This window comes from Fonsecaea multimorphosa (genome assembly GCF_000836435.1).
Source record: "Fonsecaea multimorphosa CBS 102226 unplaced genomic scaffold supercont1.2, whole genome shotgun sequence".
NCBI classification, from domain to species: domain Eukaryota; kingdom Fungi; phylum Ascomycota; class Eurotiomycetes; order Chaetothyriales; family Herpotrichiellaceae; genus Fonsecaea; species Fonsecaea multimorphosa.
In genome coordinates this window covers 56,158-78,363 of record NW_015971636.1, presented here as the reverse complement: position 1 = coordinate 78,363, position 22,206 = coordinate 56,158, and the positions used below count along the sequence as shown (strand labels likewise).

The 22,206-nt window shown below is 54.0% G+C and overlaps 9 protein-coding genes across 9 annotated transcripts; 7 read left to right on the top strand and 2 right to left on the bottom strand.

Annotated features, from left to right (window-relative positions):
• Positions 1–1,067: 1,067 nt before the first annotated feature.
• On the top strand, positions 1,068–2,246 carry Z520_00978 (uncharacterized protein; the record flags this gene model as incomplete). The annotated part of the gene is made up of 1 exon (XM_016771496.1): positions 1,068–2,246. The coding sequence occupies one exon, from the start codon at positions 1,068–1,070 to the stop codon at positions 2,244–2,246; it is 1,179 nt and encodes a 392-aa protein (XP_016636635.1).
• A 356-nt stretch (positions 2,247–2,602) lies between these two features.
• On the bottom strand, positions 2,603–3,367 carry Z520_00977 (uncharacterized protein; the record flags this gene model as incomplete). Its single annotated transcript, XM_016771495.1, has 1 exon — positions 2,603–3,367. One exon carries the CDS (start codon positions 3,365–3,367, stop codon positions 2,603–2,605), a length of 765 nt encoding a protein of 254 aa, XP_016636634.1.
• Positions 3,368–4,193: 826 nt separating this feature from the next.
• Positions 4,194–5,435, top strand: Z520_00976 (uncharacterized protein; the record flags this gene model as incomplete). Its single annotated transcript, XM_016771494.1, has 1 exon — positions 4,194–5,435. The coding sequence occupies one exon, from the start codon at positions 4,194–4,196 to the stop codon at positions 5,433–5,435; it is 1,242 nt and encodes a 413-aa protein (XP_016636633.1).
• A 1,092-nt stretch (positions 5,436–6,527) lies between these two features.
• Positions 6,528–7,895, top strand: Z520_00975 (uncharacterized protein; the record flags this gene model as incomplete). Its single annotated transcript, XM_016771493.1, has 1 exon — positions 6,528–7,895. One exon carries the CDS (start codon positions 6,528–6,530, stop codon positions 7,893–7,895), a length of 1,368 nt encoding a protein of 455 aa, XP_016636632.1.
• A 613-nt stretch (positions 7,896–8,508) lies between these two features.
• Positions 8,509–10,113, bottom strand: Z520_00974 (uncharacterized protein; the record flags this gene model as incomplete). The annotated part of the gene is made up of 2 exons (XM_016771492.1): positions 8,509–9,448; positions 9,566–10,113. The coding sequence occupies 2 exons, from the start codon at positions 10,111–10,113 to the stop codon at positions 8,509–8,511; spliced, it is 1,488 nt and encodes a 495-aa protein (XP_016636631.1).
• Positions 10,114–13,284: 3,171 nt separating this feature from the next.
• Z520_00973 (uncharacterized protein) lies at positions 13,285–14,414 on the top strand (the record flags this gene model as incomplete). Its single annotated transcript, XM_016771491.1, has 2 exons — positions 13,285–13,950; positions 14,007–14,414. The coding sequence occupies 2 exons, from the start codon at positions 13,285–13,287 to the stop codon at positions 14,412–14,414; spliced, it is 1,074 nt and encodes a 357-aa protein (XP_016636630.1).
• A 1,503-nt stretch (positions 14,415–15,917) lies between these two features.
• On the top strand, positions 15,918–17,627 carry Z520_00972 (uncharacterized protein; the record flags this gene model as incomplete). The annotated part of the gene is made up of 1 exon (XM_016771490.1): positions 15,918–17,627. One exon carries the CDS (start codon positions 15,918–15,920, stop codon positions 17,625–17,627), a length of 1,710 nt encoding a protein of 569 aa, XP_016636629.1.
• A 1,254-nt stretch (positions 17,628–18,881) lies between these two features.
• Z520_00971 (uncharacterized protein) lies at positions 18,882–19,673 on the top strand (the record flags this gene model as incomplete). The annotated part of the gene is made up of 1 exon (XM_016771489.1): positions 18,882–19,673. The coding sequence occupies one exon, from the start codon at positions 18,882–18,884 to the stop codon at positions 19,671–19,673; it is 792 nt and encodes a 263-aa protein (XP_016636628.1).
• Positions 19,674–20,964: 1,291 nt separating this feature from the next.
• Positions 20,965–21,729, top strand: Z520_00970 (uncharacterized protein; the record flags this gene model as incomplete). Its single annotated transcript, XM_016771488.1, has 1 exon — positions 20,965–21,729. The coding sequence occupies one exon, from the start codon at positions 20,965–20,967 to the stop codon at positions 21,727–21,729; it is 765 nt and encodes a 254-aa protein (XP_016636627.1).
• Between the last annotated feature and the right edge of the window lie 477 nt (positions 21,730–22,206).

The following is a 22,206-nucleotide window of genomic DNA, read 5'->3' as shown; positions in this document are numbered from 1 at the left end:
TGCCGCAAAGGGTGTTCAATGTTCAAATGTTTCTTTTCGAGTGGGCGCTCCATACATCTATCCATCTTCCTTGCAGGGTCATGAAATGAAATAGAGAGCAGGGTTTTGATATGAGCAGGAGCAGGTATGACTCCTTGATACGAATGACGAGACTCAATTTAGTTATTTCCTTCTCATACATCGAATTCCATATCATTTTTTTTTTTATTTACCTGGTCTGTTTACCTGATCGTCGAAGTTTGTATTTGGGATTTTCCTCTTGGGGCAACGATGATCGTCCATGTCGCGTTTCTTTTTTCTCGTTAAAAAAGAGATCGAGGATTCTATGATGCAACCGATAAGGCACCAACGGCCGTCTCCTTGTACCTCTTAGGCCAGTCGAATCTAGGGTCTTGGTTAAGTAACTGGGCTCGATGGTGGGCGGGCTCGGTTAGTGGTAAATGGCATGGTGAGGTGGGCTAGCTGCGAGTAGTGCCTCCTTGGTCTGTGCATCTGCCCATCCTTTTGGTTCGAAGATCGAGATAACTGAATGCAAAGCTGAAGCTGAGCTCAATCCCTGTTTTTCTTTGGAACTAAACCCTCCAAAACTCTCTCACAGCTTGCACTTCATTTTTCTGTCCGCGTTGAAAGATTTGTCGGCTTTTTCGAAGGGGAGTGGAATGTATGTCGGTTATCACCATTGTCTAGTTTCTTGCGCTCCTTGTTGGAAAGATCGAACTGAATTACAGGTGGCATTGTGAGCGGGAAAAGTTGCTCTGCATGTGCATTTTGTAATCGGAGCCGGGGTGCAGCTTGACATATCAGGGCAGTCAGTTTCAAGCTTGAGAGGACTGGGATATCATCTGCCGGTGGCTTTCGAGACCGCTCGCTATAAGTTCAGGAGAAAGGATTGGAAGTCAGGGGTGTTGAAATCTTGGTCACACTGTCACACAGCCAGGACAGCACATATACAGCACAGAAGGTTAAGCTGCTGGCATCGCGAAGAGACGGGAGTTGGATAAATACCAGCAACGACAAATACAACAGCTACGACAGATCACTGCTTGTACTCGGTACCGTCCGCCACTATGCCCAGCGAACGCACGCCTCTCCTCTGGTCGCTCGATGCCGACAACAGCGATTTTACAACCGACCCGCACGCACAGTTCTGCATGATGACCGGTGTGCCTTCCTCTGGGCCGACCCCAGATGGCAAAAAACCGCGAGCTGCACCAGCAGTGCCGCCCAAATCCCTGTACGGCAGGGCGACTCGCCAACTCTCGAAGCAGACATTTACCTACTACATGACGGCCTCGCTGTCCAACACCATGCTGCTGGCCCAGGTCGTGCTTGGCGCCGCGTTAACTGCCCTGGGGGCCTCGGAGTCGAGTCACATCCTGATCACCATTTTCGGGGCTATGAACACCATCATTGCGGGACTCGTCGCGTACCTTAAATCGAGGGGTCAGCCGATGAGGGCGCGCATGTACCGAGATGATCTGGAGAGGGTGGTCGACGAGATCGAGAACTCGGAAGTCATGTGGTTAGGCATCACGACGGGGGTCAACGGGTACGATGATATCGATACAGGGGATCGCAAGGGCGGAGAAAGAGGGGCGGCGGCCGTGACTGTTCGGAGTGAAGTCGCCAGACTCACTAGGTTGTATGAACGCGCAGTCAGGAATAACACCGTCAATAACCCGGACATGTACATGACGGGCGCCGTGGACGGGAATTTTGGAGGGGCAACTCTGAGGAATCGAGCTGGAGCTGGAGTGGGAGGAGGCGGGCAGACTGCTGCGTCGCCGATGCCAGTGCCAGCACCCATAACGACGCCGGCCGTTGGAGTAAACCCAGGTGGCCCAGCGGAGGTATCCGCTCCAGCAGCCGCACCGCCAGCTCAACAGCCGGCGCCGGATCCAGATGAGAGTCCGGCCACTGCACCACCGAAGCCGAAGGAGGACAAGAAACCCGAAGAAAAGAAGGAAGCGGATAGCACGAAGGGCAAGGATAAAGAAGCCGAAGATGCAAAGGGCGATGATGCGGGATCGTCCGAGCCAGCTGATTCCAAACCTGAAAAGAAAGAAGGGAAGGCAGCAGACCAGGAGCCAGCGCAGAAGGAACAGCGACAGGAACACGAACAGGACCAGCAACCACAGCAGCAGCAACAGCAACAACCACAACGTGATCCCGACGCTGAGCCTGCCAGCGACCCGAACGTTCCCTTGAAGAAGGTCGCTGGTGATTCGACGGACGGGGACAACTAGACTTGATTGTCGCTGATCTGACCGTTCAACAGACCGATTGGAATAGGAGAGCAAAGTTGCAGTGGCAAAGAGTGCCGGTGTATCAAAGAGCGTGTGTGGAAGGAGAAATTCGTATAGGTGGGTTTGGTATTGTATTACACCTTTTTTACTTTCTGGTTTATTGCACAGAGCATATATATACCCCTTGGACGATGGTGCTATAAGCTTTTAATATAATAGTGGTGAGCATACAATTTGTGTCAACAGAGGAAGGAGAGACAAACATGGGCGAGACTTTTCAGCGAACCAACTAATGAGCATATACAGAAAGTACACCTTGACTGTCTCTGCCATCAATTATTGCCTTAACTCAAAGATCAGCCCGTCGAATGCCTCATGTTCAGCACCGGACCATACGCCTCTCTCCATTTCGTGGAAACCATCTCCGCAAAGCCCACAGCGGCCTCCTTGATCTCCCTTGCCGGCTTCTCCAAGATTTCCATCGTTTTCGACGTGTACTCATCCAGCTCCATCGGCGTGACGATCTTGTCCATTCGGTTCGCGGCGTCGAGGTCTGTCCGCACGTAAGGGGGCGCAATCTCAATGACGTTGACGTTGGTGTCCTTGAGGCTCTCTCTGAGTCCGACCAGGAAACTGTGGATGGCGGCTTTGGTGGCACAGTAGACGGGGAACACGCCCGCGGGGACGAATGCCAGACCAGACGAGGTGATCATGAAGGTGGCCTCTCGTCCCAAGGACAGTAGATGCGGCATGAAATGACGGGCTAGGATGATGGGCGCGGTCATGTTGGTGTGTGTTTCCTTGATGATCTTTTCGTCCGAGAAGTTGTCGAGCGATAACAGGTTGCCCTGGTATTGGATGCCCGAGTTGACCCAGACGGTGTCGATGGCTGGATACTTGGACAGGAGGGTCTTGACGTGGCCCGGGAGAGCGGCCAGGTCACTGTTGTCCATCGGGTAGGTTTCGAGTCCTGGAAGCTCCTTGGCCAGTTGTGCGAGGCGGGACTCTCGCCGTCCTGTGATGATGACGTTCTTGCCCATGTTGTGGAAGGCTCGAGCGAAGGACTCCCCGATCCCACCGGTGCCCCCGAAGATGAGGATTGTGGACATGGAGGATGTCATGGTTGTGGTTGATGTGCTGGAACTAGAGCTCAGAGGAGACGCTTGAGGGTATGATAGAAGCTGAGGTGTTGATCTGTGAAGCCATCTGTTCGCTGCCTTTATATACCATTAGGTGTCTTCCTGGGAGTCCCTATGTGCCTCGTATGTTTGCATGTACCTCGTAATGGATCGCTATATCCATAGTGCCGACGTCAATACTTCCCAAAAGGGCATTGGATGGAGATAATCTCGGACGTGGAACTTTCCTGATTTGGCAAGAGTTCTGTCGCTATCCGGTGCCCGACCCAATCAGAAGAGGAGCATGGCGTCTTGTCAAGGGGCCGAGTTCTTTTATCACCGCCTTGTCTCCTCTACCTTGCATACGGCGGCAATGGCGGCGACGACGGCGGCGACATCCCTTGGCTTCTGGTTGTTCGTTGACGTCGTGTCCGTCTTGTCCGCATTCTGTCGTGTCTGGTCATTTTGGTGATTGTGTACCGAGTACTCATTATGCTATTCAACCGCTGTCAAGGACAGTTGACTTGTTCCGTGTCTCGGACCACCAAAGCGCCCCAGACACTACTAGGATCGCACAGGTTTGATACCCGGCATGACTGAGAGGCCCTGAGAGACCATTGCCCACATGCCTCAGCAGTCACTGTGCAGGACTCGCCCGTTCATCACCAGGGCATCTTGGCTGTGAATGTATCTTTTCTGGAGTCAGGCGCAGAGTGACAGCCTAAACATCAGTTGTCATTGAGAAACAACTGAATGTCATATATCAGGTCTCGTGAACGGCCGGGCCAATAATAGTATCAAGCGCTGTTGGACCATTCACCAATCAATCATGTTTCGTTTGATAGATGAGGGCTACGGCCCAGTGCAGGCTCTGTTGCTTCTCTCCAGCTTCAGACATACGAAACCTGCCCAACAACCTCTGCTGCCTACGACCAACGCGAACATGTCTCTTGTACCAGGGGGAAGCGCTCTCCTCAACATCACTCAAGCTGCCATCAATGTCTTTCTAGGATCGCAACAGGACGACGGCCTGATCGGCGGCCTCACCTACTGGCAAGTCGCTAATGGCTATACCGCAATCGCGCTACACGACACCTGGTCCAACACTTCCTCCTACAGCGGTACCTTGGAGGAGCTGATTGGCAAGGTCGAGGTCAACAACACGAACTGCATCAACGCCATGAACGACGACTCGATGTGGTGGGCTGTCTGTTCGCTGGAGCTCTTCGATCTGACCGCTGCACAGGACCATCTCACGGTGGCTGAGGCCATTTGGGAACACGTCAACCAATTCGTGATTCCGCAGGGTAAGTATGTCATTAACGGCACCGACATGGGCGGCGGAGTGATCTGGTCGAGCAGGCCGAATGAGACTCAAGTGAATGCCGTCACCGCCGGCCTCTACGCGGAGCTTTCGGCGCGGCTGGCGTCTCAGAAAACGAACGAGACATACAGAGAAGGACTCCTCGCCTCGGCCATCAACACTTTCTCCTGGATCTTACGCAGCAGATTCGATCAGGACGAGTATGTCGTTCTGGACCACATCGATCTCGAAACTGGCTGGGGCTACGACTGGACATTTACGTACAATACCGGCCAAGCTATTGCCGCATCTGTTGCCATCTATAACACCTTGAAAGCAAGGGACTTGGACTTGACCCAATCGGCAACGACAGAAGCGTACCTGGACCTGGCCTGCGACATGGCGAGCTATGCACTGAACCGAAGTAGTTGGGTCGACTCGAATGGAACTCTGACAGAGCCCGGCGCCTATCCCGGCACTGGGCCCGACAAAATCCCAGCATGGCAGGACAACGACGCTGTCGGCTTCAAGGCCATCTTGCTACGGAGCCTGGCCAAGCTGTACAAGATCCTCGTCCGTGACAACAGCCACGCGGAAATGCAGACGCAGTTGGCCAGCTTCATCCAGACGCAGTTCCAGAGTTTGCAGCTTAGGGACACGAATTGGCAGGGACAATACGGCCCCTGGTGGGATGGGCCCATGGACTTGCCAACAAGTCACTCTCAACTGGCGGCACTGGATGTGATGGCGGCAATCCATGCCGTGTGACGGAGGAGATGACCAGAATGCAGGGTCAAAAATTGATAGTGGAACCAGCTTTCACGTTCAAACGTTGGTGTGCTTGATGCCGTGTACAGCTTTTACCGCTGGCCAGGGACGAACCGTTGCTTGTGTTCTTCGGCGCACAGTTCGTCCTGGATGTCATTAAACCATCTTCCTCGGTGACACTGCAGCAGTCAACCGTCCGATGTCAGAGGGGATTGAACTGAAGCGACTATCACCGGAATCTTTCCAACTGGTGTGCCTTTCGAGTACCTTCATCGGGCTACACGAGCTGATGTCATATTCTTGAATAATCCAACTCGACGGGGGATCTGGGATGTTTCGAGGGTAGGGGAATGCACAGCTCGAGAACCATTGACGCTCGTCTCCTTGCTCGATATCACTTCCTCCACAGGACCCTCGCCTACCTGGGTATTCTGCGCGCCAAATCGTCGTTTACTTGCCGGGTTGGAAGCGTTCTGTGTTCTTCATCATTAGGGAGCACAGCTGATACGCTGGCCTTGAATGTGCGCCGTGGTACAGAGGGCAGTGGTCGTACATCGTTTTCATTCTGTTCAGTTGTCTTCTGGGTCATCTAGAGAGCAGCTTTGCCATGTGGAAGCACGTCAAGTGGTGCACCGCCTGCCATTTCTGGATGGACATCCTAGACCCATAGATAGCCTGTCATTCAAGCCGGTTTACACGGTACAACGAATACTCAACGTTGCTCAAGCGCTATGCTCCCCGTGAGATGTGCCATGTACCTTCTCCAACAGTCTTGTTCATCTTCCTCTTGTTTAAGGCCAGCAGCTGAGCGTAGTGCTGTGGATGGTCAGATGAAACAGATTAGGTGCACTGTGGAATAACTTGTAGATAACTAGTATAACCATAACGGATCCAATAACCGTGGATAAGCGCCTTTGATAGAGACAAGTCAGAGGAGGTGAGAAATCAACCCCACAGTCACTCTGGTGCGGGGAGGCCACGCAATGGGAATGTTCTGATATTGTCCTGATATGCACCCTCTCACTCTCACTCTCACTTGCTCTTCCTCACGATCAGACCGATCAACTCATCTCTAGACACCTGTTGTCAATCATGTCTGTCAACGGCACGAATGGCACCAACGGTGCAACGCACAAGGAGAAATACCCAGCCAAAGCCCACTGTCGGCGGGTGGCTCAATATCTAGTCGACGCAGGCTTCTCGCGGCATGGCGTGCTGTACCTCGAGGCCCAAAAGACGCGCATGGTCGAAGACGACGACCAAGCCATGCACTTCCGCCAGCGCCGATACTTCTTCTACCTTTCGGGCTGCAAACTGCCCGACGCCTATCTGACCTACAACATCCCGCAAGACATCCTCACCCTGTTCATCCCGCCGATCGACCCGGACGACGTGATTTGGAGTGGGTTGCCCGAGTCCAAAGAGGAGGCGCTGGAGAAATACGACGTCGACGACGTCCTCTACTCCAACGAGGTCAACGCCGCGTTGGCGGCCTACGGCCCGTCCAAGGCTGCGACCGTCTACGCCATCCCCGAGCAAGTCTCCGAGCACGTCACGTTCCTGCCCTTCAAGGCCGTCGAGTTTTCTTGCTTGAAGAACGCCATTGACGAGTGCCGCGTCGTCAAGGACAGCTACGAGGTGGCGCTGATCCGCAAGGCCAACGAGATCTCCACGCTGGGACACATTGAAGCCGCGAAAGCGGTGCGCACGGCGCACAACGAGCAGGAACTCTACGGCGCCTTTGTGGGAACGTGTATCTCCAACGGGGCCCACGAGCTGGCCTACCACTCCATCTGCGCCAGCGGCACCAGCTGCTCGACTTTACACTACGTGCGCAACGACCAGCCCCTGCGGGACCGGCTGAACATCCTCCTAGACGCCGGCGCCGAGTACGACTGCTACTGCGCGGACATTACCCGCACGTTCCCGATCTCTGGGAGTTTCACCCCGGAATCACAGACGATCTACGACATCGTGGACGAGATGCAGTCGAGTTGCTTCAAGCTGCTGCGCGCCGGCATGCGGTGGGAGGACGTGCACATGAACGCGCACCGCGTGGCGATCCGGGGTCTCAAAGCCTGCGGCATCCTCGTCGGCGACGACCAAGAAATCTTCGACAAACGCATCTCCGTCGCCTTCATGCCCCACGGCCTCGGCCACTATCTGGGCATGGACACGCACGACACCGGGGGCCACGCCAACTACGACGACCCGGACCAGATGTTCAAGTACCTCCGTGTGCGCGGCCAGGTGCCCGCCGGGGCCGTCATCACCGTCGAGCCGGGCATTTACTTTTGCAGGTTCATCCTCGATCCCGTGTTGGAGGATCCGGAACTGAGCAAATACATTGATCAGAAAGTGCTGGACAGGTACTGGACCGTCGGCGGAGTGAGGATCGAGGACGACGTGCATATCTTGGAGGATGGGTATGAGAACTTGACAAAGACGCCGAAATTATGATTGAGCCCACAGTGCGGGTCCTGAGCATGTCCTTATGAAATAGAGCCTTGTTAAGCGGGCCGTCCGGGTTCTCGAGTTTTTGCGTTGGGGGATCGAACCCGCGTCATGGTCCTTATGAACTATGAACTGGGGCCTTGGGTGAGAGCATTGACTACAGCTAGTAAATGATCTGCTCGTGCCGGGGCCCAGTAGAATGCTTAGAAAGAGCAGACACTCCACGCTGGGAGGAACGGACCTCAGGTTCATCGAGCTCTTACGTAGATTTCACGGTATGAGCAGCAGAGACGCGGGTACAGGAGAAAGCCTAGTGCATCCTCTCCCCATTTGCAATGTTGCCACCACCTTAGACTTGGTACCGACCTAGGTGGATTGATAGTGCCTCGCCCAAACCCGCAATTACCTCCCCTACCTCTCTACCTCCTCAGACACATATGGGAGTGGTTTAATCAGCATGGGGCCCGACACTATCGCAACCCCCACAACCATTCAGCCGGGAGTGACCGGGGCCCTACAATCCCTCAAACGGGAATCAATCCAATACTGACAATTGATATTGCTGTTGATATTGGCTATTGCTCTCCCAGATCTTGCATCAAGCTCTGGCTATGGAGGCTCAGTCCTTCCACGTAATGACCTTTGTCCTGACCCACTCTTCCAACCCAGGCACGCCATTGAATCTCCCAAATCCAGACTTCTTGACGCCGCCGTGCGGCAGGGCCGCCTCGTCGTGGACGCTCATGCTGTTGATGTGTACAGCCCCGGTCTCGATCTGGCGGGCCAACCGCAGACCCTTACGCAGGTCCTCGGTAAAGATCGCGCTAGCGAGGCCGTAGTCGGTATCGTTGGCGATCTTAAGGGCCTCCTCGTCGGAGCCCACCACGTACAGCGACACAGTCGGACCAAAGGATTCCGTGTGGTAAATGTCCATCTTGGGGGAGACGTTCTCGATCACGACGGGACGCATACGCGTTGATGACTCCTCATTGTGTGAAGCGTCGCCGTACAGCGTCTTGGCGCCCTTGGACAGCGCGTCTTCGAGCAGTTTCTTGTTCTTCGTAACAGGGGCAGACGTCACGAGCTGCGGCACGCCCATGCCCTCGGGTGTTTCGGCAAAGACGTGGTCCATGGTCTGCTTGAGCGCCTCGCGGAACTGGTCGGCCACCTTCTCGTGCACGATGATGCGCTCCGTCGACATGCAGATCTGGCCCGCGTGGAGGAACGCGCCCAATGCACATTGTAGAGCTGCGGTGGAGATGTTGGCGTCTTCGCAGACGATCGAGGGCGCTTTACCACCCAGTTCCATGACCGTCGGCTTGAGATACTTCCCGGCCTGGGAGGCGATGATGGCGCCCACAGCTGTAGAACCCGTGAAGTTGATCTTCTTGATGGATGGGTGAGAGATCAGCGCTGTTGTGACCTTTGCCGCGTCGGCAGGGCGGTGATAGATAGTGTTGAGGCAGCCCGCGGGCAGCCCTGCTGCGTGAAGGATGGAGGCGAGGCCCCAGTATGTTGCAGGAGCTGCTTCAGGGCCTTTGAGGATGACTGTGTTGCCCCTGTGCGAGTGCTTCATGTCAGTCGAAACCCCAGACTTGGTCTCCTACGAAAACCTTCCTTCTTCCAGAAACGGAAATAGAGGACGTCATTCTCGCATCATTTGGTGTCCAACTTACATGGCAAGAGGTTGCAAGCACGCGCGAAGACCCAGGACATAGGGTGCGTTCCACGGCGCAATTCCCAGGATCACACCATATGGTTCCTTGACCACCATAGCACTGCTACCCTCTTCGCCAACAACGGGCATAGTGGAGGTCGAGGCGACCTGGATGAGGCCCGCGATGCTCTTGCAGGCCTCGTAAGCTAGGTTGTGCTCAAAGGCAAACATGGACTCGGCGGCGCCCGTCTCGCTATGGCTGTAATGCCGTAACTCGTCTCGTCTCTTCTTGAACTCGTCGGCCGCCCGGAGGAAGATGTCTCTCCGGAAGGCTGGCTTCGTCTTAGACCACGTTGTGAATGCCTTCTCGGCGGCGGCGATGGCTTTGTGCACATCCTCTTCGTCAGCGGAAGAGCATTTGTACAGGGTTTTGTGGTCGACGGGAGAGATCACGTCGAAGGTCGAGGAGAGTTTGACTTCTTTCCCGTCCAGCCACAGAGGAATAGTCGATGATGTATCGAATGCTGGAGCTGGCGCGTGTGCGCCGTTAGTTCCGTTGCTGGCCATCTTAGAGAATGTCTGGGAGTTGAGGACTGATGGTTTTCGCAGAGACGATGGACGTTGTCAGTCAGAAAATCGGGGTTGGTGTGCACAGATAAATCAAAGAGAACGAGACATCCGGCAATTGCACAAGGCATATAGATCCATCGGATTGCGCACCCTCCCTGTAGATCTTAATGCTGGTATTTCCAAATCAACGCGGATTCGTCCCGCTGGGGGTGGAAGCGGGGAAATGGGCCTGATTGTTCCCGAACGCTGGTGGAAGCCTCAACGCGGGGCAGTCCAGGCGCCGGGTGGGACAAGGTGGTTCCCCTGGGCATCGAGGGGCATCGTCGGGGGGCAGCCCCCGAGTAGCAGCCTGAGAGCCTGCCAAGCGGATAGATGCCCAGGTGATCAATGGCAAGTGTTCTCGGCTGTTCGTCAGCGCTATGGCCGCTCCAGGCATGCTTCACGAAAAGCTCCCCGAACCAAATCAGACCGGCAAAGCTATACCCGATGTATTCGTACACTGCGTCCATTAGAGTGCCCTGCTTATAAACAATCCCAGCGACAGCGGAAATTCGGTGGCTTCCCGAGTTCCGTCGCTTGCGCAATTCTTTACTCCGAAGTTGGAGAGCCTCACGCAGCTCGCCCACAGGTGCCTATCAGGTTCGGGGCTTGTGCTGTGTGTATCCTGTGCTCTTTAGCTCTTGACAGAAACCCGCCTCGCACCGAGAGCCCCCTTGTTCAATCTCTTTCCTCCCACATCTTTCAAATATTAATGTCTCTAGTGATTTCGTACGGCTTGAGGGAGGGGGTCAAGATACGCGCCTCGTTCTGAGAAGGGTTCTTTTCAGGAAGGAAAGCGTCCCGGCTATCGAGTTAGTATTAGTGGCTAGAAACCTCACCTGCAGAGCCCCTATGCCTAATCCAAGTAGGTAGTGTAAGAAGCTCTTGCGCTCACGTACTTGAAATTGTTCAAAAGGTTTTTTGTTGGGAAACAATAACACATACTGTAGGCGCTCACGACCTGGTGACTCTTGCGCACTGGGCGCGCAGAATCCGGGCGGTGTGCTCCTCGCCATCCTCCTTCTCAAACGCAGTGACCGCGATTAGGAACCAAAAAATTGAAATCGCGCGATCATGGGCGTGGTTGGTTTTGGGTGGTTGAACTCGCTGATCTTCCACAAGATGCGGCATTTTGAACGAGCAAACGTCTGGTGCGAGCACATGCTCTTCAGCTCAAAAGGGGAACCCGAATCCGAGAAATTTTGATACACCAACCCTTAGCTCGTCTGCTGCTTCCCAGAGATTTTGATCCTCTTTTGGCAGATGATTGAGACCCGCGTGGCAGCCATCACACCACTTTTGCATCATCGCATCAACAGTCATCGCGTTCGCTTATGCCCGTGACACGTGGATTTGATGGGTCTGTCCTCGGCTTGTGCGGAAGATGCTCCAGGGGCGCAACAGCGACTCTGTCAATAGAACCGCCCGCAGGCGGAAGATAGTGTGTGTTTGGCAAAGACAGGAGGGCGCGCAAACGGCAGCTAAGTATCGAGAGGACTTCAAGGTCTTCGACACACGTCGAGGAAGGCTGGTCAACGGCATGCTTTCTGCACGTCGCAGCTCGCCGAGGAGCGAGTGCGGGAGTCTGTTTCGAGGATGCAATATCAAGGGATCAGAGCGAGATGGTAGATAGGTCCAATTTCTAGCTTATCGAGCTTTGAGGTTTCATCACCTCATCCTCAGGTGAGGCCCGAGACATGCAGAGAGGGAGGGTGACAGTGGCAGCTTCGCGCAAACATTGGCCCGTACCCCGCAACTCATCATGCCACTTGGTAACGTAAACAAAGAACCCAAAACATCAAAAACATGCCTTCATGATGGCATTGCGGCGGAGGAACGGGTTTATCTGGAGCTTCGATTGGGCAGATCAGCCTAGTGGCCGCGTAAAGGAAAAATAGCGAGGGGGTGGCAATGTGAGGTGAGGTGAGGTGGATGAGCTCGGGCTGGGGGTGGCCAGAGTGGACACAGTGAGCTGCGTAGAGCTCTTACGAGCACCTGGGCTTGCGATGCCCATACCCATTCACCACTGGCTGCCCAAGGGTACCTACCTAGCGACCTAGGTAGAAGGTGGAAGGGAACTCTTCCCCGCATTGCATGGGCTCTGCCTGCCCTGAGGGCCTGGGGTACCTCCCCGGGCCTCGTTTTCGTGACTCCCTCTTCCGGCTTCCCTTTGGTCCTTTTTCTACGATTTCCTTCGGTCCCTCGAATCGAAATGCGTGCTGGCGACATGGATCTCACATCTCGGCGAGCTTAGGTTTGGGATCCGAGCACAAGAACAGATCCGGAAAAGCTTGGGGCCGCGCATCAGTCACCCTTGCAGTGGTCCAGATCTACAGACCATCTAGCCTCCAGTAATTACGAGGTGCATAGAGTTTCCCTAGGTACTAGTCGTAGGGACCCTAGCACCCGTACCCGTACCTACCCAAGCTACCTAGGTACCAGGTAGGTATCCACAACCTCTGATCTCCCTGTCTGTTAATACCCGTATCCATGCTCCTCCACTGTATCCGTACCGCCAAACCCCCCAGCAGTCCCTTCATTTTCTTGTCACTTCCAACTTATGCTCCATCTTGCTGCAGCCTTCATTGCCCACTGGCATGCTGGTCCATCCGGCCAAGGGTGCTTCCCTGCGCTTTGATGGTGAGAAAAATCCGTTCGTCCACACGCTCATCCCGCCGGCCGTCTGCTATCTTCTGGCCAACCTGATGATCCGCTTACAGAAGTCTCCTTACACCCGTCATGAGATGTAACATTCTCAGCCCTCAACCAAGTCATTGATTGGCTGTCCAAGCTCTGCGGTCCACAGGAAACACGTCGAGACGTTCAAGTTCTTGAAGCCATGACGGACACACGCGCTCTCCGTGATCAGACTCTGAGGGGTTTCCGCTCATCCTGAGCTGAGTTTCTCGATTCTCTTATCCATTGAAGAGAGGGGTCGAGAGCTCTTCTGACTTCTACATAAGGTCCGCCTGATTCCTGACATGATCTGTAGAATATCATCCTCACCACCACCATCATCCCACGACCTCAGAAGGCATTGCCTCCTTCATACCCATTTCCACCTTGCCAAAAAGTGTTGTTAAAGACCTTCTCTTGTCAAACTTACGTTTTTCATCTTCATCCTACAGAATGACTTCCCACAAGATCCCCACAGAGCAATGGGCTCAGGTCATCGAAAAGGTTGGCGGTCCGGTCGAGTACAAGAAAATCCCCGTCCCCAAGCCAGGACCAGAGGAAGTGCTCGTCAATATCAAATACTCCGGTGTCTGCCATACCGATCTGCACGCCGTCAACGGTGACTGGCCCCTCCCGACAAAGCTACCTCTCGTTGGTGGCCACGAGGGCGCCGGTATCGTTGTGGCCCGTGGCGACTTGGTCACCGATGATATTTGCAAAATTGGCGAGGCCGTCGGTGTCAAGTGGTTGAATGACTCCTGCTTGAACTGCACTTTCTGCCAACAATCAGACGAGCCCCTCTGCCTCACTCCCAAGCTCTCCGGCTACACCGTTGATGGCTCCTTCCAACAGTACTGCGTCGCATCCGCAAGGCACGTTGCCCACATCCCCGAGGGTGTACCTCTCGACGAGGTCTCCCCAGTCCTGTGCGCAGGCATTACAGTCTACAAGGGTCTCAAAGAGTCGGGAGCAAGACCAGGACAAACAGTTGCCATCGTCGGTGCCGGTGGCGGCTTGGGTTCATTGGCACAGCAATACGCACGGGCTATGGGCATCCATACCATTGCCATTGACACTGGAGATGACAAGAAAGCACTCTGCCAAAAGATGGGTTCCGAGGTAAGTCCCAGAAACCCCTTTTATGTCTCGATGACGATACTAAACCAATATCACAGCACTTTATCGATTTTGCCAAATCCAGCGACGTTGTCAAGGACGTCAAGGCCGCAACAAAGGATGGCCTCGGCCCTCATGCCGTCATTCTCGTCGCTGTTACCGAGAAGCCCTTCCAACAAGCTGCGGAATACGTCCGCCCTCGGGGAACCGTCATTGTGATTGGTCTTCCCGCTAAGGCGTACATCCGGGCACCGGTCTTCGAGTCAGTGGTGAAGATGATCAGAATCCAGGCCTCATACGTCGGAAACCGACAGGATAGCGAGGAAGCCCTCGACTTCTTCGCCCGTGGGTTGATCAAGGTGCCATTCAAGACGGTGGATCTCAAGGAACTTCCCAAGGTCTACGAGATGATGCATGCTGGGCAGATCGCTGGCCGGTACGTGCTCAAGATGCCTGACGCAGAATAGAAGACCAGCGCGATGAGTCATGTGGCGAGCCAGACGACTGATATCGTGACTGGTTATGTAAGAAGATTACAATAGTGAAAAGGTAGCTTCAACAAAATGATTATAATCTGAGAGACTACGAGGTACTGCTTGGGAGTTTCCAACGGGCATCCAACGGGCGTAGGGCGTTCGGGCCAAAGGATCTCCGTCCTCGGGTGCTCATCCCGCCGTCCCTGCCTGAGATACTAGCGAGAAACTGTATCGCTTGCCTACTTCGTGCTCTTTCACTTGAGTTCTACTAGGTACACGATCTTCTCCCTCTGTCCGTGGCTGCGGACCAGCTTTACACCGCCGAATTTGTCAGGCCGACGCTTTGTTCACATATTCATGATGTTGACAAGCCTCTCTAGCCACAAGTATATTATGCGTCTTCGCCACCCCGCCCCGTTTGCTGGTGTCGATAGCCTCGGATCTCCACTGTCGCGGACAGCAAGTGTTGAATCCTTACTGAGTCAGCAGGATTGGGATCTGCAACCCTGCTGAAATCGACGCAGGGCTATTTCAGCCACCGATCTTGAATAGATTAGAGTAGTCAGCAAGTAGGGACTTAGGTAGACGTCGACTTCGTACAGACGACTCGGTACAGCTAAGCAGTTCCCAGAATACAGTTGCGAGCCAATTAAACCGGTGGAGAGACTCCAAATGCTGTTTATTGCTCAGTTTCTGTCTTCATTCCTTTGCCCACTTGTTCTTGCTCCGGATCTTGCGTCGATGTCTGTCAGCCTTGAGTAGCTGGCGATGTGGCTGGATACCAGCAGGAGGCTACCTCCCGGTAGGTACGGACATAGAAGCAACCACTGTGATTTCTAGATAGTTCTACTCGTATTTCTGCCAGATATCAAGCGAAATGGCCGTCATTGTACGAAGTCACTGCCTGAGGCATTGCATACGGACGCTGGGTGGACGCCACCTGCGCTAAAGGCCCTTGCAGCCTCATGGCGCTACGGTCTTTGCCCGAATAGGCAGTACCCATTTCCCGATCAGGTCATCCAAACAAGGCTCCTGGCTTGCTCGCCAAAGGGCCTCCACAGCCGCTGTGCCGCTCGATATCTGGTACATCTATTAGAGGCCTGGATGTGTTCCACGCTATTCGCTGCTTTCAAAGCACAAGCTTCTAAACTCTTTCGGCTCACGAGGCTCCGCTTCACACAATGCCTCGACTATGCCAAATCCTACAAGGCTCTTCACGCGGTCTGCCCTTCTTTCGGCCGCTATGCATCTATTGTTCAAATTGAGCCCGGGACCAAAGTCCTTGGGCAGGTCTGTTGCATCCATTATCCCTCGACCTAAAAGCCCATGGTGCGACAATGACTCTTCCTCACCAAGCAGTATCCTGCAACTGCCTCAGCCTTCTCCATTATATAGCCAAACCCACCTGCCTGCTGCTGGGATGCGCTTGCCGACCAGAACACGGTATCATCACCGTTAACTCTCAGATCTACGTCGGGCGAACTTGTTGCAAATATGAAGGCGCCCAAGTTTATGTTCATCAATAAAACAGCCGACTCCGATTCCCTTTCACACAGCCACAAGAGCGAAAGAATAAAGATCCACAGCCATGTCCAGAAGGGACGGCGGTACAAGAAGTCCGAGGGAGGAATCATCTATGCTGCGCAGCTACCGCCCCTTCGGTCTGAGCCACGAGATGGTCAGATGAATGACAGCCAAGACGACCCCGACCACGAGAAAGGCTACAATGATGGTTCTTCAACGCAAAATACATCGGACCTGGTGCATTACCAGTCAGAGTCTCCAGTAAATGGCCAGAGCGATCACGCTCTACAGCCGCTCGACCCAAACATCGATCCGTTGCTTTGGGACTATTCGCTACCACGTCTCAAGCTATCAGGCTCGCCTGAATCAATACCCATATTCCCTGCCTCGGCAGAGGAGAACTTCGATCCGTTTGAAGTTACATGTGTCAGGGTCGACGAAGCCATCTACAGCCTGCTGCACTATTTCCTTCAGGTGTGGCACCCTAATGTATGGCACCTCGAGAGAAACGGCCGGGCCGATCACCAGTATGCGTTTCGGCACGACGCTATGAGTCTGATCCAAGGCTGCCTTCATGACGAATACAACATGTACGCTCTGCTTGCCTACATGGCAAGCTACATGCAAGATATCGATGGGCTTCCGGCACCCGGAGACGGCGCTGTCTACATGCACCGGGCACTCAGAGCCTCCCAAAACTATGTGAAGAGTCGGCACCCGATTACGGGAAGGCTGATCTTCAACATCTTCGCTCTGGGCTGTGCAGAGTGGTATAGGTACAATCGCGAGGCGGCCTACGTGCACCTCAAGGCCGTTAAATCTGTTATCGACTCAATTGGAGGGTTAAAGTCGCAGGATGGCCCGCTCGTGGATCTCTTGTTGACTGGTGATGCATATGTGGCTGGAGAGCTGGAAAGGAAGCCTCTATGGTCTGACTCTGATTTCGACAATGGTGACGACCATCCCATGACGGCATACGGTCTTCAAGAGCTGCAGAAGCTTCTTTCAGGCGCGGTCGCTATAGGATCAGGCCTTCTGAGCTCTGCGCAGCAAAATATTATCCCTGCCACCTTGCGCTGGATTATTTTGGATCTCGCCGTGTTGCTTTCTGTCTACAGGTCCTCGCAGTCCTTGGGGTCCGCGGCCGAAGATCAACTCTCTGCTCTCGAAGGGCTCCACTGGATCAACGTGCGTAGCATCGCCATCAGACACCGGCTACTGCATCTTGACCTGGCGGATGAGAGAAGTGCTGCCATCCGTACTGCGATTGTGATGTGGATGTTTCTGTGTTTTACTGTCACTGGACGAGTTCGGTCGGCCAAAGTCATGGCTCCGTTGTTACGAGATAGAGTGTCCTCAGTGTCCGAGAAAGACTGGGAAGGTCACGAGGAAGTCCTGCTGTGGGTTTTGAGCATCGGTGCGCTGTCTGCCCAGGTGGGCTCTGAAACCCACACATGGTTTGTGGCCCGGATGAGTTCTTTGCCTGTCATCAACAGCGGAGCTGCGGAAGCGGACAGAACTTTTGCAGCCCTCGTCACCCTCGCTGAGAAGTTCTTCTATCTGGAGTCGGCACAGAAGAATGATTTCAGGGCTCTCGCTGACGATGTCCACGATATGTTACAAACAAGCATGGGAGAATCAAAGAGCGCATCCACGTCGCCTAAGGGCTCCAAGCGTTGAGGGGCCCTTCTGGTTGCGGTGGATGCCACCAAGATGGGGGCGCTTCGGACAGCTAATTACTCGTACACTCCAAGCCTATCTGAGCCTAAGATGTTTTAGCTGAATTTTGAAAAGAGGCGGGCGAGCCGGTCACCGGTGCTTTTCGAGGGCGCTACAGCAGTTGGTCTAGGTATCCTCGGAGCTGCTGCGTCTGTATCATGATGAGAAAGTCACTTTCGATTCAACGTCCCGGCCATATCCTCTTCTGAAGCGCACAACATTTCCTCATTGGAAGCGTCCTGTGGTCGCGTCTGGGTGCTGGGCAGGAGGGCAATCATAGATGCAGATAGGGGGAAAGGAGCGGTGGTCGCAGAGCTACATCAATATCCGGCTGCACAGCATCATCCACATCAAACGAGACACAAGAGGCCGACCGCTGCACAGACCTCCTCTCGACAATTGCTGCTGTCTTGTATAGCTACTTGAGGCTCACTAGGCACAATTCCCTCCCCAGTTGGTGGGAATGAAGTCGCCGGCCGGAGGAACTGCGGCAACTCGTTGATATTGAGCTTCCCCACAGCGCCCTTGATTCCATCTGCCGTCTGGTGCCACCCAGGTGCCGTTGCAAATGTCTTGACGTCAACCAGGTCACCGCGGTGCCCATTATTATTCATGACTATTTTCTTGTGTCGCAATGTTCAATGTGTTGGGGTTGACGAGAACGCCAAATCGTCCAGCGCACGTCGCTCATGGGCCGTGGCCCGGTAGACCCAGCATACGAAATACTAGACCCGCGAATAGACCTGTATTAACTCCGCAATTGCCGATGGATGTCGCCATGCAGGGACCGAAGATATTGAGGAGATAGCAATACATAAGCAGCAGGAAGAGGGCCGGAGACGATTGGTGAATCGAGGGACTAAGAGAGAAAGTGCCCGTTGCGGGAGAGATATTGGCCCGAAAGGAATATTCAATTGTTCCTCCTGCGAGCACACAACCTTCTTCATTGATCAACCCATCAACCATCCTCCACGTGGCGTTGAAGAATTCCCCTTGTGTATGATGCGCGTATATATATCTTAACCCAGAAGAAGAACGAGATCAGACATTGAAAACTTCAGAGACACATCCTCGATACAAGTCCATTCCGTCCCTCTTCAGCATTATCAATCACTATTCTGAATACCCGCCCAACAACTACAGGAGTAGAATTTTCACCACTTCACATATCTACCTACCTACTGTATATTCCGGTGCCTCTCAGCACAGCCAGCCATGGCAACGCTCAAATACGCCGATAAGCTCGCCGACACGACCGTGCTGATCATCGGCGGCACATCCGGGCTTGGTTTCGGCCTGGCAGAGGCGCTGCTCGAACACCGTGTCGCAAAACTGTACATCTCGTCGTCGCGACAGCAAAGGGTCGACGCGGCCGTGTCGCGGCTCAAGTCCGCCTACCCAGACTCCAAAACCAGCATCACGGGCCTGGCGTGCAATCTCGGCGACGAGGCCAAACTTGAAGCCAATATTAAGGACTTGTTCTCGCAGATTGGCGGAAAACTCGACCACGTCGTCTTCACCGCCGGGGACCCCCTTGCGGCCAAACCCTTCGGGGAAGTCGATTTCGCGTTCATGAAGCAGGCGGGGATGGTGCGGTTCTTTGCACCGTTTTTTGTCGCAAAGGAGGCGGTCCCTTATTTGACGGCGGGACCCGCGAGTTCTATCACCTTGACCACGGGGTCGGTCTCGGAGAAGCCGCTGCCGAACTGGGCCGTCGTGTCCTCCTACGCGAGCGGGTTGTATGGCATGACCCGCTCTCTCGCTCTTGATCTCAAGCCCGTGCGCGTCAACCTCATCTCGCCGGGGGGCGTGGACACGGAGCTCTGGGAAAACACTCTCGGCGACAAGGAAAAGGTCGCTGCCGCGCTGGAAGGGATGAAAGCACACGTCGCAACGGGGGAGGTGGGCAAGGTCGAGGACGTGGTTGAGGCGTTCCTGTACGTGCTCAAGGACAAGAATGTCACGGGCACGTGCATTAGGAGTGATGGGGGCGTCTTTTTGATGTGAGATCTCAGACAGAATCTAAGATTGTGTGAATACGTGCGAGGCGGTGGTCTTAAGAAATGTCTCTTCCACGTCCTACAAGGTAGACAAGAGCGGACCGAAACAGATGTCCGCGTACCCATAAAAATATACAGACGTTATGACGAATAAGTATCATGGGAACCAGAATGCTGTTGTTAGTTACCTCTCCCAGCATGTCTTCATGGTTACCTATAATCTAAGTCTGCTCAAGTCACAGCTGTCGGGAAATGCTGGAAAGAGGCGGGAATAAGGGGGTGTAGCCTGATGGCGGGCAAGACTTACCCTACGTCGACCTCTCAACCGGTTGATGGCCAAGGCATTTAGCGAGCAGCTCTTTTCTTGGTTTTGAATGGCTCCATGGGTCCTTCTCTCTCAGCTTTGCTGATCTGTGCCTACCTAGGTATGCTGATCTGTCTGCTGAACTGCTTCTTTTCTCTCCTTTTCCCTCTCGTCCTTGCAGAGCGGATTGGAACACGGGTATGGCGTGAAAGCTTAGAGCATGAACTGAGGCAATTTGGCCGGTCAAGAGAAACAATTCAGCTGGCTGAAGAGCTTTTTTCAGTGGAACGGCCAGAACAGACTGTAGTTGTGTTTGTATGAAGGGGAGGACAGCAGGTCCAGAGCAGGACTCCTAAGGCCAGCATTGGTTGCCAAGCATCCTCAAGCCCAGCAGTTGTTCGGTTCAGCCTGGCAACCCTGTTTTAACTAAGTAACTAACGAGTCAAGCCGGAGGGTGACAAAGGCGAAGCCTACAGCACAATGCTTTAGGCTTCACTAGCCCCCCAATACCGCCTAACGAACCTCAGATGAGAAAAGTAACGCCTAAATCACGCAGGTATCAGGTCGCCTGAGCTGCCCACGTCTGCTCTGCCCGCCAGGTATAAAGGGAGCCGTGTCTCTGCCCGAATACCTCCCACTATGAGTTGACCTGAGCCAACTGGACAACTAGACAACTGCCTACCTGGATACCTAATCAACTAACCAACTAGGAATAGGTGACTCCAAACATCCCAGTTGTTAAAAAACCAGCATGGCTCTCATCCCAGCATTTCATATCGGAAATCTCGGCATGTTCCTTATCGCCTCGCTCACTATGATAGCCGTCACCATCCCTACCGTCCTCTTCTACACAAACAAGTTTGGCAATTTGGCAGATCCCAACATCCCAATGGCCTTCACCTGACCCCTGCCTTGCATCTCGGGAGTACCTTAGCCCTTTTTCAGATCGCAACCCTCCTTTCACGGACTACTCGACAATCAATCTCCCGCCGGCATGACCGATAACCAAGCGAGTGGCACCCCTTCGGTGCTTGCCACCCACACGATCGATCCAAGCCAACAAGAAATCTCGCACCCGCCAAAGTCATACACATATTACCATGCCGGACCGCTCTTCACCATCGCCGAACTGCACACAAATGCTCTTCTTGCACAAGCGATCCAAGGTCGCTCTTCGGGCAAATTCATCCCCGTCTTACCCCAGGATCTGGAGCAGCGCGACCAGAGCCCTCATTCCATCCGGGACGAGGATCTCCGTGCCCTGTTCTCCTGCGACATGGCCCTGTTCACCTACGACGGTGCGGATCTCGACCCCGGCACGGTCGTTGAGTACATGGCCGCCAAAATGGCCGATATCCCCGCTGTCGTGCTCCGGACCGACTTTCGCGGAGCGGGCGATCAGAGCTTGAGGGGCGATGCGTGGAACCTGATGAGCTCCAACTGGCCGAGGACGGTGGGTGTGGTCGTGCACGCGATGGTGGGCTACAAGACCAGTCTCCAGAGGGCCCAGGCTGGAGCGGAGGGGAGTCAAGATATGGTGAGGACGGTGGGCGAGTACATGATTGAAGACGTCGCCCAGAAGGTCGTGGATGCTTTTGAGAAGGTGTTGAAGGAACCCCCGAGAATGCCAAAGGAGTTGAGGGAAAGTGTGTATCAGTGGCTGGCTTTGATGCCCGGGTTCAGGGACGGAGGCGACCAGCATAACCTGGAGTTTCTGGCTAAGGTGTGTAAGGAGAAGCAATCTAGAGGTTTATTATGAAGAATCACGTTTCGCATTATGATTAGACCAGTCAAAAAATCTTTTTGAACAACGCTTTTCCGCTGTGCTGTGCTGTACTGATTGACTTCTTGATATGTACCAGATGTTCTATGTTCCACAATCTTATCTGTGTAAGAAAGCAATCACGAATGAAACCATACTTGAGGACCAAAGGCCAGAAGAGTCCGCTCATTCATTTCTTGAGGCCATAAATACCTCGCTACCTAGGAGGGACCGCCGATTTCCAGAGGATGAAAAAGGGGAGAGACTCGCAAGGCTGCAGGGTTGCCAAGCCTCGTCACCTCGCCACGTGACTGCGCCATGGGCATCACCGGCATCACCAGCCTCGTCCACAGTGCTTCGTACTTCAGTCAGATGCAGTCTTCCTCTGCCTGAAATAGTCCTGGCCGCAGAACAATGTCGAATTGATTATATGGCTAAGCTATACGCAAAAGCTCCAGTGCCCATGACCAAAGT